General features: G+C 40.2%; 1 protein-coding gene across 8 annotated transcripts in view; it reads left to right on the forward strand.

Moving 5' to 3' along the window:
• The window catches only part of FGFR2 (fibroblast growth factor receptor 2), a 146,375-nt gene that overhangs the window by 77,887 nt on the left and 53,845 nt on the right, over nt 1-14,643 (forward strand). For all 8 annotated transcript variants that reach the window (XM_079976635.1, XM_079976640.1, XM_079976636.1 and 5 more), the window contains one exon: nt 11,043-11,166. In XM_079976635.1, coding sequence (XP_079832761.1) covers nt 11,043-11,166 — 124 coding nt within the window. The remainder of the gene's footprint in view (nt 1-11,042; nt 11,167-14,643) is intronic.

Below are 14,643 nucleotides of genomic sequence, written 5' to 3' on the forward strand. Positions count from 1 at the left end.
TGCTTCTAAAATGGAGGGCACTTGGAAAGCAGTCTGAACAGCAGATGCTCCCACTCCCTGCAATATTGCAAGGGGGGAAATCCCACTTGGCTTGCCCAAGAAGAGTAGTGCTCTTTGGATTGTGGCCTTTCACTAGCAGAAAGTCACAGGCTTATGCAATTCTTTGACTTGGTTCACCACTGTAGAGCATTTCCAGATTCAAGATTTTGGTAGGAAGGCAATGGACCTCCAAAATAGCTTTTCTAATGCCAGAATGGTCTAGGACAAACAACTGCTAAAGAGCTAAAATAATAAAAAATAAGCCTCCAGACTTTACCTAGAGTCTTTAACTGGGTTGGTTTGCAGGTGTGAAACTGACAAGGGGCTACTTCAGAGGTTGCCAGTTCATCTTGGCAGCAAGCCACACCAGAAGAAGGTAGCTATTGGAGGAGGTTGTCGGCTGGTCTTGTCATCAAGGTGAACATGCAAGCAGTTTCTCCAGAATTTGCCTTGAGAATGTCTCACCTTGATCAAGAGAGCACAGCCTCAGCAATTATAAAAAATAGAATTTGAGCAACTCTGTTTCCTCTGCCAACACATACATGGTAGTGGGAGAGAGAGAGAATGTCATACCTGGGATAACGACAACACTTTTCAGTAACAAAAAATTGGAGTAAATGTTGAGAAAATGTGACACCCCCTTACCAGAAGCACACCCTTGAAGGGGCCGTGTGTGAATTGTCCACCATAAATTGGAAGCAGGGATATATTTGTTTGCCTTATTCAAAGTGGGGGTGTGGGGGTGGGTTAGATAATATATTTAACAAGTACAGTCCACAGACATCCATTAGGTGTAGCAAAAAGTTCTCCTGTTTCTCACTGCACTTCTATCATTTTAAATGGTCATTTTTGTGAGCTTTGAAATGTGTATATACAGCCTTTTCAGTTGACCCTGGACTCTCACCAACCCCAGCCAAATAGCTAGCCAGGGTTTATACAACATCTGGAGGGTATCGGGTTGGGGAAGCCTAAACTACAGAGCCCCCAAATGGCATGATTAAAGTGCCATCAGTTTTTTCTCCCCAAAATTATTACATGGTGTCAACCAATGGGTTTCATGGTTACCATTCCTTTCTCTTAAACTCTTCTGACCTCCATGGGTTGCTGTAGCAGAATAATAATAAAAAAACCTGGACAGGTCTCGTGTTTATTAGAGTCCTTATAGGCTGCATTGATCAGAACCAGTTATTTCAGCGAATCATGCTATCTCTCTGTATGGATAGGCATTAAAAAAAGGTGAACCGTTGAGCTACATTCAGCAAAACATGCCAAAGGATTAGGTTTTTGTAAATCAGGTTTGTAGGAAATGGCTCTGATTTTATAGGTATAATATTTCAACAGACATATTCATAATCTAGATCACCACTAGAAGATAGAAGACATTTTGTGTTACAGTGGAATATTGATATCTGCAACTGCAGTTGACCTCACATACACAGACTTTTGCATTATTGGGGGGTGGAAATACAGCTTCTTTTTCTGACATAGCATGCTAGACGAAGGAAAACCTGACATTCCTTATGGCTCCTTGGTTCATCTTAGGGCTTATCCACACTGCTCTTTGCCCAACACTTTCCCCTGGGGAAACCTGATCTTTCGCACTGAATCAGAACAACAAGCAAGTAGGTTTTCTGTAGATTGCAGTTTGTTCCGATTTAGCGCTAAGGAGCAGGTTTTCAACGGGCAAAGGCATAACCGCTTGGATCCATGCCCAGAAGACTCAAATCAACTTTTGAGACCTTTGCTTTCTAGGCACTGGACAAGCGGAAGAGTGTGGACAAGCCCTTTGTTATCATTTTCCTTCTAGAACAGAAAGTGTGATACCCTTTAAAATAAACAAAAAAACCCTGCCCATGGCTGTGTGTTTAGCAGTTTGTCCTTTTGTTTGATGAATGTACCATTTCACTTTTTTATTCAGGATGGAAGTGCACAAATGATACCAGTTCTCTAGGAAACTATAACTCAGAAGTTGATTCTTCTGTTGTGAGTGACTCTGTTTTTCAAACATTTGGAAACACTTGGGTTTTCCAAGATACGCAGAGGTCATATTTCAAAGAGCTGTTGGCTTCTTGTGTCTTTTCCAAGCTGAGTGTGGTTCTTCCGACTACCATCACCATCTCCTCCTCACACACATGGCTGTGGGTCTTTGGAAGAATTCCTGTATAATCTCCCCCTCCCCAAATGGGGAGCCTGTGTGGACCGTAGCAAGATAGTGCATGCCAATAAGATTGAACAAGGCTCTTTACTTTCTTTTTCACCTCCCAGAAAGTAAATGGAGTCCTATCAGTTTTTACTCCTTTAAGTATTAAAAGGGGTGTTTGTTTCCACAGCTGTGTTTTGATAAGCTACGTTTACCACAGCCCTTTTTACACACTGTAGCTCAGCCTGGGTAAATATATGATAGTTTTCAATATATGGATGCAAATCTATAGGAGCCACGTAACCATTTGCCTTGTTTTGTGGAGATTGTGCAGAGTGCGGCACTTCATTCCTTTCTTTGCTGCTCAATTCATGATTTCAGTTTCTGATAACAGAGCAGAAATCCATTGTGATTCAGAGGAGTTAAGAGGTATACAAAGTGTTGCCATCCTATGATCATTTTTTATTATGAAACACAAGAAGAGAATCATAGAACTGTGGAGTAGGAAGGGACCACAAAGGTCATCTAGTCCAACCTCCTGCAATGCAGATATCTTTTGCCCAACATGGGGCTCGAACCCACAACCCTGAGATTAAGAGTTTCATGCTCTGCCAACTGAGCTATTCCCACTGTGTACAGAAAATAATTAATACTAAGTGGTGGAGGGAGAGATTACCCTGCATCTCATTGAACTCACTGAGACGTATCCTGGCAAGAGGAAGGGGAAGGGGAAGAAATGGAGGCAGTGAGAGATTTTGCTTTCTTGGGTTCCATGATCACTGTAGATGGTGACAGAAGTCACGAAATTAAAAGATTCCTGCTTCTTGGGAGGAAAGCGATGATAAACCTAGACAACATCTCTAAAAGCAGAGACATTACCTTTCCAAGAAAGGTCCGTATAGTTAAAGCTATGGTTTTCCCAGTAGTGATGTATGGAAGTGAGAGCTGGACCATAAAGAAGGCTGATTGCTGATGAATTGATGCTTTTGAATTATGGTGCTGGGGGAGACTCTTGAGAGTCCCATGGACTGCAAGAAGATCAAACCTATTTATTCTGAAGGAAATCAGCCCTGAGTGCTCACTGGAAGGACAGATTGTGAAGCTGATACTCTAATACTTTGGCCACCTCATGAGAAGAGAAGACTCCCTGGAAAAGACCCTGATGTTGGGAAAGATTGAGGGCACAAGGAGAAGGGGATGACAGAGGATGAGATGGTTGGACATTGTTCTCGAAGCTACCAACATGAGTTTGACCAAACTGCGGGAGGCAGTGGAAGACAGGAGTGCCTGGCATGCTCTAGTCCATGGGGTCACGAAGAGTCGGACACGACTAAACAACAACAAGTGGTGGAGGGAGAGATTACCCTGCATCTCATTGAACTCACTGAAATGTATTCTTAGACATGGATAGGATCAGGCTGTAAATATGTAACAGTATTGTGTGCCCTGTTATAGCATGGCTCAGTACATCTCTTTGTATAGGTTGGATATGTCAGTCCTATCCTGTGTCTAATTCTATGCAGCTCATTCTTCCATTATCCCAGAGATCAAAACACAGTTACTACTTTCCTGTCACATAGAGAAGGTTAGCGACTCTGTTCCTCATTTGCATGTGTGGAGGAACTCGTGGCGATTTCACCATGACTATGGGGACTATGGTACCAAACTGGAAAAGGAAATGCCATGGATACCTCCATTCTGGCATCATAAATTGGCTCCCACTGTTGTTTCTATATGCTGTAACAGGAAGATCTCAGGACAAGTCAGCTGAAGACAGGTGGGATTCAGAGCAACTGATCACTGCTTAAAAACCTATTCACGTATTAGATCAGCAAGGCAAGTGAAAGCAGCGCATATATTGTCTGCAAGTTGGGGGATGCGGAATCTATTAGCTGAGGTTTCTAGTTCTCGAACAACTTTGCTCAGTGAATTGTCATTTTTAGCCCTGAGAAGGATTGTGTTCAGAGCTTGTCAAAACCTGCTTAGAGAAGCCAGGGTATCTCCCCCCCTACCCTTGCTTCTTTTTAATTAGAACAACATTTGTCTGTTATCCCAGTCTGGCAGGCATAGGCCAAATGTCATGCTGCAGAACCATACGAAGGTTGGCTTTGTAAATAGGTTAATTGTGCTGTCACTGCTCATGGTCTTCTTCCCATCCACTCATGCCCGTCACCCAGTCTAAAATTTAAAAGATTCTTCTTATTTCTTTGGAGCCCAGTAGCTTCGCTTTCCTGGTACTTAGTTTTGCTCCAGCACACAGCTTTCTGGGACTATTCTTACTGTATTCCAGCAAGTGGATTCTCAAGGTTCCTCAGGCGGAACTGGTGCCCCTCGCTGAAGAAGCTTGAATGTCTACCAAGCATAATTGTGCATATTTGATATGGCACTCTCTGAACTTCCATTAGACGGGTTTGGCGAAGGTAGCATGTTGGAGTCCAAAACAGGATGCCTATAAAGCCAGCAGTTGGGTTGTTTATGCAATACTTCAAAGGTCTGTACCGGGATCTTTTTGTTAGTGGTTTTGCATAGTAAATATAACTGAACTCTAGTGACTTCTAAAAGCATAATTTCCATCTTTTTTGGCTGTCTCTTAAGTGGAATAACATTCTGTGACAGAACGTAGGTTTTCATATTATGGCATGTGCTGAAGCATAAATGGCTTGCCTAATGTATAGAAGAGGTTGCCCACATGTCTATCTGAGGACGGTTTATTCCACTAGAAAGTCTCAGCTTCAGCCAGTTGTGTTCATACTTTGCATGAGCTAAATCTTCATTGAGTAGTGCAGAAGACTTACAAAATTTTGCTCCTCAGAACTAGTTTCATAAAGAGGAGAGACGGACTCTAAAAAAAGAAATATGTGCTGTCTACATTAACAGTCTGCCCAGGCTTTGTGAACTGATGAGGATTGATTAGCTGGTTAACAGCTTGATTCAGTAATCTCCCAACAGCTAACAGCCTCTTCAGCAAAGAAAAAGATAGATCTTGTTAGGTTTTTGCCTTGTCAACAAGATGAATAACTTGAGCTATTATAAATGTAGTTTCTTGACACGGTGTCATAAACACTTTGTGCAACTAAAGTGATTATTTGGTATGACGTAGGTAGGCTTAAAAGTTGTGGGCTTAAAAGTAGACACAGTATCAATCTCACTTAGAATATTAGATGAATATTGTCAGTGTAGCAGGTTCTCCCCCCAGCCCTATCCACAAACCTGGCAATATCTTCGTGTTCATATTATATGCAATGTAACTGATGGTGTTATCTTCCCAAATTAGACACTGGAATGGCTGTCGTCTCAGACAGTCTGCTTTTCATATTTTCAAACCAGATAGGGTAAAGAGACCAGGTTTATGTTGGCTAACTATAAAAAAATTGTGTGTGTGTGCATGTGTGTGTGCATGCGTGCACACACCCTCCCCTTACAAAAATCAGAACATATGAAGGTATTTCTCTTTTGTTGTAAAATGATGATGAGGAACTAGGTGTGTAAAATGTGAAGCAGCTGAGATGCAGGGGAATGTCATTCTTAAAACATTTTTGGGCCTGGTTTCAAGCTTCTTGGGCAAATCTGAGGAAAATCTCTGCTTAGTCTAAGGAAAATAATTGACTGCGTCTGTATGATCATATCTCTGCTTAATAAGCCGAGATATAATGAGCCTTTTCACTCAGCATACAGGACATCTAAAAGATTGTCTCACCCATTATAATATCTAGCTGATCACAGCATTCTGCCAGATGGGGTCTCCTAAAGGTACCATCTCATCAAGAGGTCTGTTCCATATGATGTAGGAATTGGGACTTTAGTGTCGGAACAGTTACCCTTTGGAATTCCTTCCTGTTGTGTATCAGACAGGTGTTGTCTTTATTTTATTCTCCATGTCTGTTGAAGACCATCCTCTTTCAACAAAGCTTTTAATTGGAAATCTTTGCCCCAATCTGTATCCCTATTGGATTTGAAATTGTTTTCATGTTGTTGTTTTTTAAATTGTTAAATCACTTCATGAAATGAATGAATAAGTAAATGCAGCCCTTTGCTTCAGCCAAGCAAACAAACCAGTGAGAATTCCATTACCTATTTTGCTGTGTCATCCCAACCAGGAAACTGTGGTTAAAGGCTTAAGAACCAGCCAGACCATTATATTGTCTTAATATCTGGACTTGTTCAAAAGCTGTTGTCTATAGTTTCCCCATTAAGATGATGATGATGATGAAGAGTTTGGATTTGATTTCCCACTTTATCACTACCCTAAGGAGTCTCAAGGCGGCTAACAATCTCCTTTCCCTTCCTCCCCCACAACAAACACTCTGAGGTGAGTGAAGCTGAGAGACTTCAGAGAAGTTTGACTAGCCCAAGGTCACTCAGCAGCTGCTTGTGGAGGAGCAGGGAAGCAAACCCTGTTCACCAGATTACGAGTCCACCGCTCTTAACCACTACATCACACTGGCTCTATTAATTTGAATTAATTTGAAATTTCCTGGTTGGTTTGCCCGTTCATCTTAAGGAAGAAGCAAATCAGCTGTGCATGTCACCAAAGGTCTCATTTATATATTAGTGTATTAAGCTGAGATAATCTGGACTCACGTAGGACTCTTTCATGAGAGACTACCGAAAGGGGAAGCACAAGTAAGGCTGCACTCCTAGGCTTGCATACTTGGGAGTATACCCCACAGAGCTCAGTGGGACTTCCTTCTGGGTTAACAAACATAGGATTACACCACAAGTCAGAAGAACATCATACCTTCATCATGTGTGAGAGATGCATGGGATCCAGATGTGGATCAGCTCATACATATACCACAGTTTACCCAATATTTTTTTTTACCACTTTCAGAAATACGAAAGAACCTTCATCTTCAATTCTTCATTAGTAAATGAGGGAAATAATAGGGGTTCTACATTAGAATGATTGGAAGGACATGTGAGATAAAGCCTTTAAGTACATTGTAGATTAACAGTGCTATAGTAATTGTGTCTATTGGTTACAATTACAGAATCATATTTTTAAAAAATCTTTAGCTGCAGATATTGTAAAAGTTATTTACACACAGAGAAAGAGAGTGCTTGCAAAAGTGTGAAATATGGTAAAGCAGTTCATAGCTACCATATTTAATAAATCAGTGCAAGAAGGAAAATATCTCTGATAAAGGCATGGGGCATGTTAATTCCCATAAGGCAGCACACACTCTATTTGCAAGTTGAAGAGTACTGCAGCGGAGCTTAGAATGAAGAGGTCGTTAAGGAATCTTCCATGGAAAGAAGTAGATATTCTACATTACTTTAAATGTATGAGTTTGAGTTTGTATGAGTTTGAGATCACCCTATAGCTAGGGATTGAGAAGACTTAAATATAAAGGTAAGAACATTGGAGCATGATAGGTGGAGTGCTGTGGAAACTGTACAGAGTTTTGGAAAGAAATGATAAGATGGTGCTGGTAGGATTTTAGCAGACGCTGTCCAGATTCAATGAATGGCACTGAACTATAATGCAAGGGAACGAACAAGTTGTGTTTTCTTTGTGCTAGGGAACTGAATGAATTATCTGTGTTAGCTAATTCACTTAATCAGATTGATGTGTTGTGGGCTTTGGGTTGAAAGGGTCTTTGCTATGTGCAAAACGTTCAATGAAACAGTAATGATTGTTTCAGAAGGTGCCCAGCTTGCAACTCAGCCTTCATGCACCACACAAAGGGGCTGAAAGTGAGTCGAGCAATAGCACAATATGTGGATGACTGAGTGCTTGTCAAATTCATTAAAAAAACCAGCTTCATTCAGTGCTGACTGCTGCATGCACCTACACCATCCACATTCACAACCCACTAAGTTTAATCGGGAGAACTGCTCTAAACAGTTGCTGTGTAGGATGTGGGAACTGCTTTGGTTTCAAGTTCCTGTAGGGGCAAACATGTATGCATTTTGGGTTCCCAGTATACATCAGTAAACACCTTTTATCCTTTCAGTTGCACCTTATAGTTAGCCCTCTTTTATATAACTGCTCTTTATAATTCTCTACCTATGTTGAGCTACTCCTGCCTGAGTCACAGTGCGGACGGGGGAATGGGACATTGCAGGAGCAGTGATTGTTAAGACTGAAACTTCAGCTCCTCACCGACTGTTTCCTGGTGTGTAATAGCTAACTGAATGTACAAAGCACACCCAAATTTTCATTCTGGAATTGATGCTTATCTTATATCACATTCCTGACCAGGAGGTTAGCATTGGGCTCATAAATGTGAAAAAGCAAGAGTTGAAAAAGGGGGGGGGGGGGAATGCAGGCACAGAAAATCTTTTTTCTGATGCTTTAAAGTTCAAAGCCTGCATTCATAACATAGCAGTACCGGTGCCTTGCTGCCTAATGAGACTCTTAGGAAATAAAAGAGATTTTATGTTAACGATGGCCAGTAACCAAATAAGGACACAATAGTGCATTACTTGTGTGCGGCATGATCTTTGCTGAGCTGAGAAGCTGCTCTTTTAAAAAGTGGGGATATCCCTTTGGTGATGAAAGTTACTGCAGTGGAAATGGAAAGCTGCAACTGAAGTTCAGTGCACAGATCTCTCCTGTACGTTTATGTCCTGACCTACGTACTACAGACTTTGTGTACTTGAAAGAGAACCATGACAGTGGTGACTTTGCCTTAGTATAAGGTGTTTCTGTTCTTTCAAGCCAGGACACCCATTTATTTATTTATTTTTACCAATCTCTCCTATCCATGAAAAGCCTCCCCTCCCCCAGCTGCTTCAGAGGTCTGGAGGGTTTGAGGATCCTGCTGATCAGAGTTGGAAATGGTTTTAGGCATTCCTGTATGGGGGGCGGGGAATGGGCAAAAATTCTGTGCCCTGACTTGTGCAAGCAGAAGCATTTCCCCCTAAGAGTCACTGCTGAATAAAACCCAATCACTTTTCACAAACAGCATATGTGGAGGAACACCTGTTTCTAGGTGACATCATGTGTACCTGCAGGCAGAAACACACACGATGAAGTATTCCTCTGTCGAAACCAAAACAAAATGCTAAAATCCTGTACATAGATAACCCAGTGTTGGGGCCAGCCCTTTGCCTGACATGCTGGTTTTCTCTGTACAAAGCTGTTGAGTAGTTGTTTTTGTATAAAGGAGCATATACTGGTAATCTATCTGATCTTCACCCTTTCCATTCCTCCTCACAACATAATAAGAACAGAATTCATCATGATGTAATTACAGTCCATAGAACTGCAATCTATGAAACACTAAAATATCTTCTTCTTTTTTTATTATACCAGCAACAACTGAAACAGGATCAGCGGGGTATAAAATCAGGCAGCTAAAAAATGGAAAGGTTAAAAAAGCAGCAGCAGTTAAATATGAAGCACTAAAATGCTAATTAAAAGCTGCTTGGATATATAAGAATGAATGTTTAATTATTAAGACACAAAAATACAATCTCAATAATAAAGTTACAAAATAATAACAAGGAAGTCACACACGGGTGGAGGGAAGACACATGGCAAGAAATAAGAAATCGATATTTTTTGGTACATAATGAAATGTGAATGTGAATTTACAAATTAATGTATATGTATTATTATGTAAAGATTTCATATATGTATTGCAACATTAATAAAAAATAAAATAAAAGCTGCTTGGAATAGAAAAGTCTTCAGTGCCTTTAAGGCTGACAGTATACTGGTCACACATGCCTTCTTAAGAAGAAAGTTCATGAATGGAGCTACCACCCAAAAGGCCCTGTTTATGATTCCTTCCCCTTTAATATTTATTGATGGAAGGCTCATGAGCAGAGCCTCAGAGGCTGTTCTTAAGGATTGGTCAGGTTTATGCAGAGGTCAGCACTCCTTCCCATAACTAGGTCCCAAGCTTAAAAAGGGCAGCCACCAGCACCTATAACACAAAGCTCTGCGGAGGTTAAACATCTGTTGTTGTTTTAGAAACTCTGTCCCCAGAGGTAGTGTTCACATATTGTAGTCGATTAAAAGAATGAAAAAAGTTCCTAGCCTCTCTCCCACATCTCTATATAAAATCTCTGATGTGCTATCAGGGATTTGCCAGAGAACAGACTACGTTGTAATCCTTGAAATGGGAAAGTGATCTGTGTGAATTTCAATGTGTAGCAGTTCTCAGCACTAAAGAATATGGACTAGGCCATGTTTATTCAGAACTCCATGATCTATGTAGGGCTTTGGATTGCAGCTGTACCTCTTAAAATCTCAATAAACAACGGGAGCCATAGGTAGAGCGTTTAGTTATCTGGAAGTATGTCCTCTGTGCTCATCACTGTTCTCCATCTCCTGTGACTTTTCATAACTCTTGTGAGCCAGTGTAGTGTAGTGGTTAGAGTATTGGCTGGAATCAGCGCCCTCACGTTGCCACAAAACTCTCTGGGTGACCTGGGCTCACAGGGTAGATCACCCTGTAGGGTTGTGAAGGTAAAATGCAGATGGGGAAAATCATGTATTCCTCCTTGAGGTGCTTGAAAGAAAATGTGACATAGATTAATAAAAAGTCACTAAACAAATACTTCACTTTCTGTTCTGTTCTTTCAGTTCAGAAAATCGCAGATGTCGGCACTTAGAATGAATTTGATCAGATAATTGCATCCATGCAGAATTGCTAATTTTGTATCATTTGGGTTTTTGTTCCTGCTGTATTTGGAGTTTTGTGACACTGCCACCATGCTGACATAGTGATGCGGGTTATTCCACTATGGGTTTCTAAGCATCTGACTACTTTTCAGGGGTACCACAGCCATTGTGGTGTGTTAGAGTAGAAAAACAACGAATTATTTGAAGGGTTAAAATGCATCATCTTTGTGAGCCCATGATGAGGGTTGGTGTCAGCTAATTAAAACACTTTTGAAATTCTCTTAGGTCCGAAATCAGCATTGGAGTCTCATAATGGAGAGCGTAGTCCCATCGGACAAAGGAAATTATACCTGTATTGTGGAGAATATTCATGGATCCATCAACCACACGTACCACCTTGATGTTGTTGGTGAGTAAACTCTCAGTGACTAAATGTTTTTTTTCTTTCTTTAAGTGATGACTTAGATTTATTTTCCTCCTAATTATCTTTTTTTTAAAATGTGAAAATAACTAAACGTAATACTTAAAATGGACTTAGAATGGAGCATATGTGAAGCAGAATAGGCCATACCACAAAGCAGTGACCATTAGTTGCTTCAGATCAGGCCCTGTTTTTCTGTTAGTTTGAATTCCTGTTTTCATATTCTTTTCTTTACTGTTGTGTTTTTGTTTTAATGATCATTATTGTTCCTGCTTAGAGATTTTAAAATACTAAACTGTTTATAAGTGCTTTTAAGTACAGTAAATTAACAAATGGAATGATGGGTTTTTTTAATTTAAAAATTTAAAAATGATAGGTTCTTGACATAATTCAGGGTTGATCTTAATCACTTTGATAGGTTTAATTTGTGGTGTGTGGCCTGATTCTTTAAGACCCAAAGAAACTTAGGATGTTGGAGAGCTATAGAAATCTCTCTTCCCCCTCCCCACAGCAAAATCTCCTTATTCAGCTGAGGTGAACTAACCTGGAGACTAAACCATTTTTTTTTGTTTGAACACTTGTTTAAACAATGTTTATTGAAGGTGCAGCTCCAACGGCTGCCAGGAATAGTAGTAAATTGCGTTCCACATGACTCCATCCTGTACAGACCAGCTGCTGAAAGGGTGCAGCTGAATTATGTTCCCTCACCAGGGAGTGGGTGTGTCCACAATATCTAGCAAAGGAGGAAACCAAGGGAATATATACACTTCTCTCCTAAGAGTATTTTCTCCTTTCGTGCACAGTACTTCAAAGAATTGTGTTGCAGAAAAGTAGGGGAGTCTAGAAGGAAAAAACTTCTTTTAAAATACCAGGAATGAAACTGTCTGAAAAAGACACTGTCTTGAAATCCCCACAGTGTATGCAGTTTTACTTTTTGGGGAAATTTTCTTTTGTTTTCTGAAAGTTAGGCAAATATTTACCAGAAGCCCCTAGCCTTCAAGAATATTCTGCACAGTTTATTTTTCCTGGCAGAAAATATTGGTGACTTGCATGAATGAATGGAATGGTAATGAGAGTTATGTCATTTATTGCTATGTCTGCTACTTTCATAGAGAGAATCATAAAAGTAAACAGTAAGGCCAAGATTTTCCATCGTGATTAGGGGTTTCTGAATGTGCTTAGTTGCCATCATGGGGTCTCGTTTCTTCTTCTGAGGGTCTTGAAATGCACTTTTTCTAAAAGCATGTACCTCCCTTTCTTAAAGGAAATCTATAGTATTTACAAACCCATTTTGGAAAATGTCATGTTTGTCTGTTAATTCTCATTATATTTATTTGGCAATGGCATGTTAGAATTTGGGATTTTGGGTTACATTTTGAAACATTTGGTGCTGTTTTCAGTACTTGTTGGTCTCAGCTGCAACCATGGTAAGCTTTGTTTCACCGGGTTTGGGAAATGATCCAGAATTTGAAATTTAGCGCAAAGTAAGAGGAAACAGCAATGGTAATGATGGGAAAGGAGCCCTGGGTTTCTTTATCCTTTGGTTTCTAACCTGCAGAAGTAAGAGGATTTTTCTGAGCTCAACACATTTAGGACTGTCCTATTTAGGGCTGGCTGGCATCAGTACCTGGCATCCTTGGGAAGCTGCCTGGGCCTTCCTTTAATTCCCCCGTCCCCACCACCCCAGTTCAGTGCTCTTGCAGTTCTGGTTGGCTGGGTCTAGCCACCACTTTGTTTTCTCACAATACGCCATAGTGATGCTGTATCAGAATGGTAGCTAGATTCAGGTGCCCAGTGCTGAAGTGTTAGACTCCACAGGGGACTCTTCCACTTGACTTTCAGTTTCTCCCACAGAGCTGGTTCTTTGGTCACTATTCATATTCCATTCAACTGTAAGAGCCAGAAAGGTACACTGTGAAGATTACTGTAGCATAGAGTTGAATTATGTGGTAATGCAGAATATAATTTAGAAACCTGCAATAGCTATTTCCCTTGAATTCCCTAGTGTGTGGGTCTCTTCCTTCCCAAGATAAATAATATAGGTAAATAATATTTTTAAAAAGTTTCCTTCTGTTACCCCCAACACTGTATTCCTTGTATTTCCCATTGCTAAACACAGCTCAGAATGGAACTGATTTGGTGCTACATTCGTTAACCAAACAGAGCAATCACATACTTTGATGGTGGTTAGATGACAGATCCAGGAAAAAGTCTGTAGAACTCTGCAGAGCAAATGTGCCTTCATATTTAATACGCAACTGACCACAATTAGTTGCCCTGTGTTGAACCCATTTTGCTAAAACACATTGGCCCTCAATTAAATTTGAAACAATTGAGTAAATTGTAGAATAGAAACCAGATTTAAATTGGGCAGTATGAAATGAATTTCTCTTTGCTTGTTTTAGTTGTTTGCCCTTCTACATAAACTAATCTGTTGGGATTTATGTTTACTATTATTACTACTATTACTATTATTTTTACTATTTTCTTCGCTGATGAGAGATTAACAGTTTGATGTGAAGCTCATATTAATGATCATTTTACCACACATCGTACCATAGATTTGCACGTTGTGTGTAGTAAAATCTTCCTTAATACTTGGCTAGGATAATGCAGATGACCAAGCTTTTATAGAGCTGGAGAGTAATTTACCCAATGGTAATTTGACCAGGGAGGAGGGGGAGAGAAGGAAAGAGTAGCAGAGGCAAATTATGAAGCATGTCTCTTACTGCTCCAGTCCTGGCAAAGGTGATGCCAAACATGAAAAACATAGAGAAGATGAATTGGGTGTAGGAAAGAGAAGTAGAAGTACTCAGGAAAGTTAATTAAATCTTCAAAAAAAAAAAAAAATGTTCATGAATAATCCAGTTACAGTGTGTGGATTTGTGATAAAAGTTCAGAGCATTAACCCAGAAATCTAAACCTATTCCCCTTTATTACTCTTTCATCTCTTCTTATACTTGCTTTTTTTATGTTCCAGGGATGAAGAGGAGGAAAAGCAGTATTAATAGTTGAGCTTCATGTGATACACAGGCATAGATTAGTGCAGGGAAGGAAGCCTCTCAGACATTATTCGTTCCTTGTGCTTTCAGCTAAGCTAACCTGTGGGCTCCCTTCTTTTCTCTCTCTTCCATGGGTTCAGCTGATTTCAGAGCAGACCTGTTTGATATTAATGGTAATGAATAGTGTTAAAATGTGGCAGTACGTTATACTAATGTGTCTGTGTGACACATTGTAGTGTAACCTCTTATTACATCACAGATTTTGGAGTTTTCTCGGCAAGCCTGTTGCCAAATGGTGACACAATGCTAAATTGGGAATAGCCATTATTAACTTGCCTGTAATAACTTTTGAAAGCCTGAATCTTTTGCCATGCATGCACTAATAGGTAGCAGAATGCGAAGGGTTTCATTTGAAGTGCATATGCTAAATATTCTCAGCTGTTAGCTCAGATTTGTGAATGTA

Source organism: Podarcis cretensis (genome assembly GCF_951804945.1).
Source record: "Podarcis cretensis genome assembly, chromosome: 5".
NCBI lineage: Eukaryota > Metazoa > Chordata > Lepidosauria > Squamata > Lacertidae > Podarcis > Podarcis cretensis.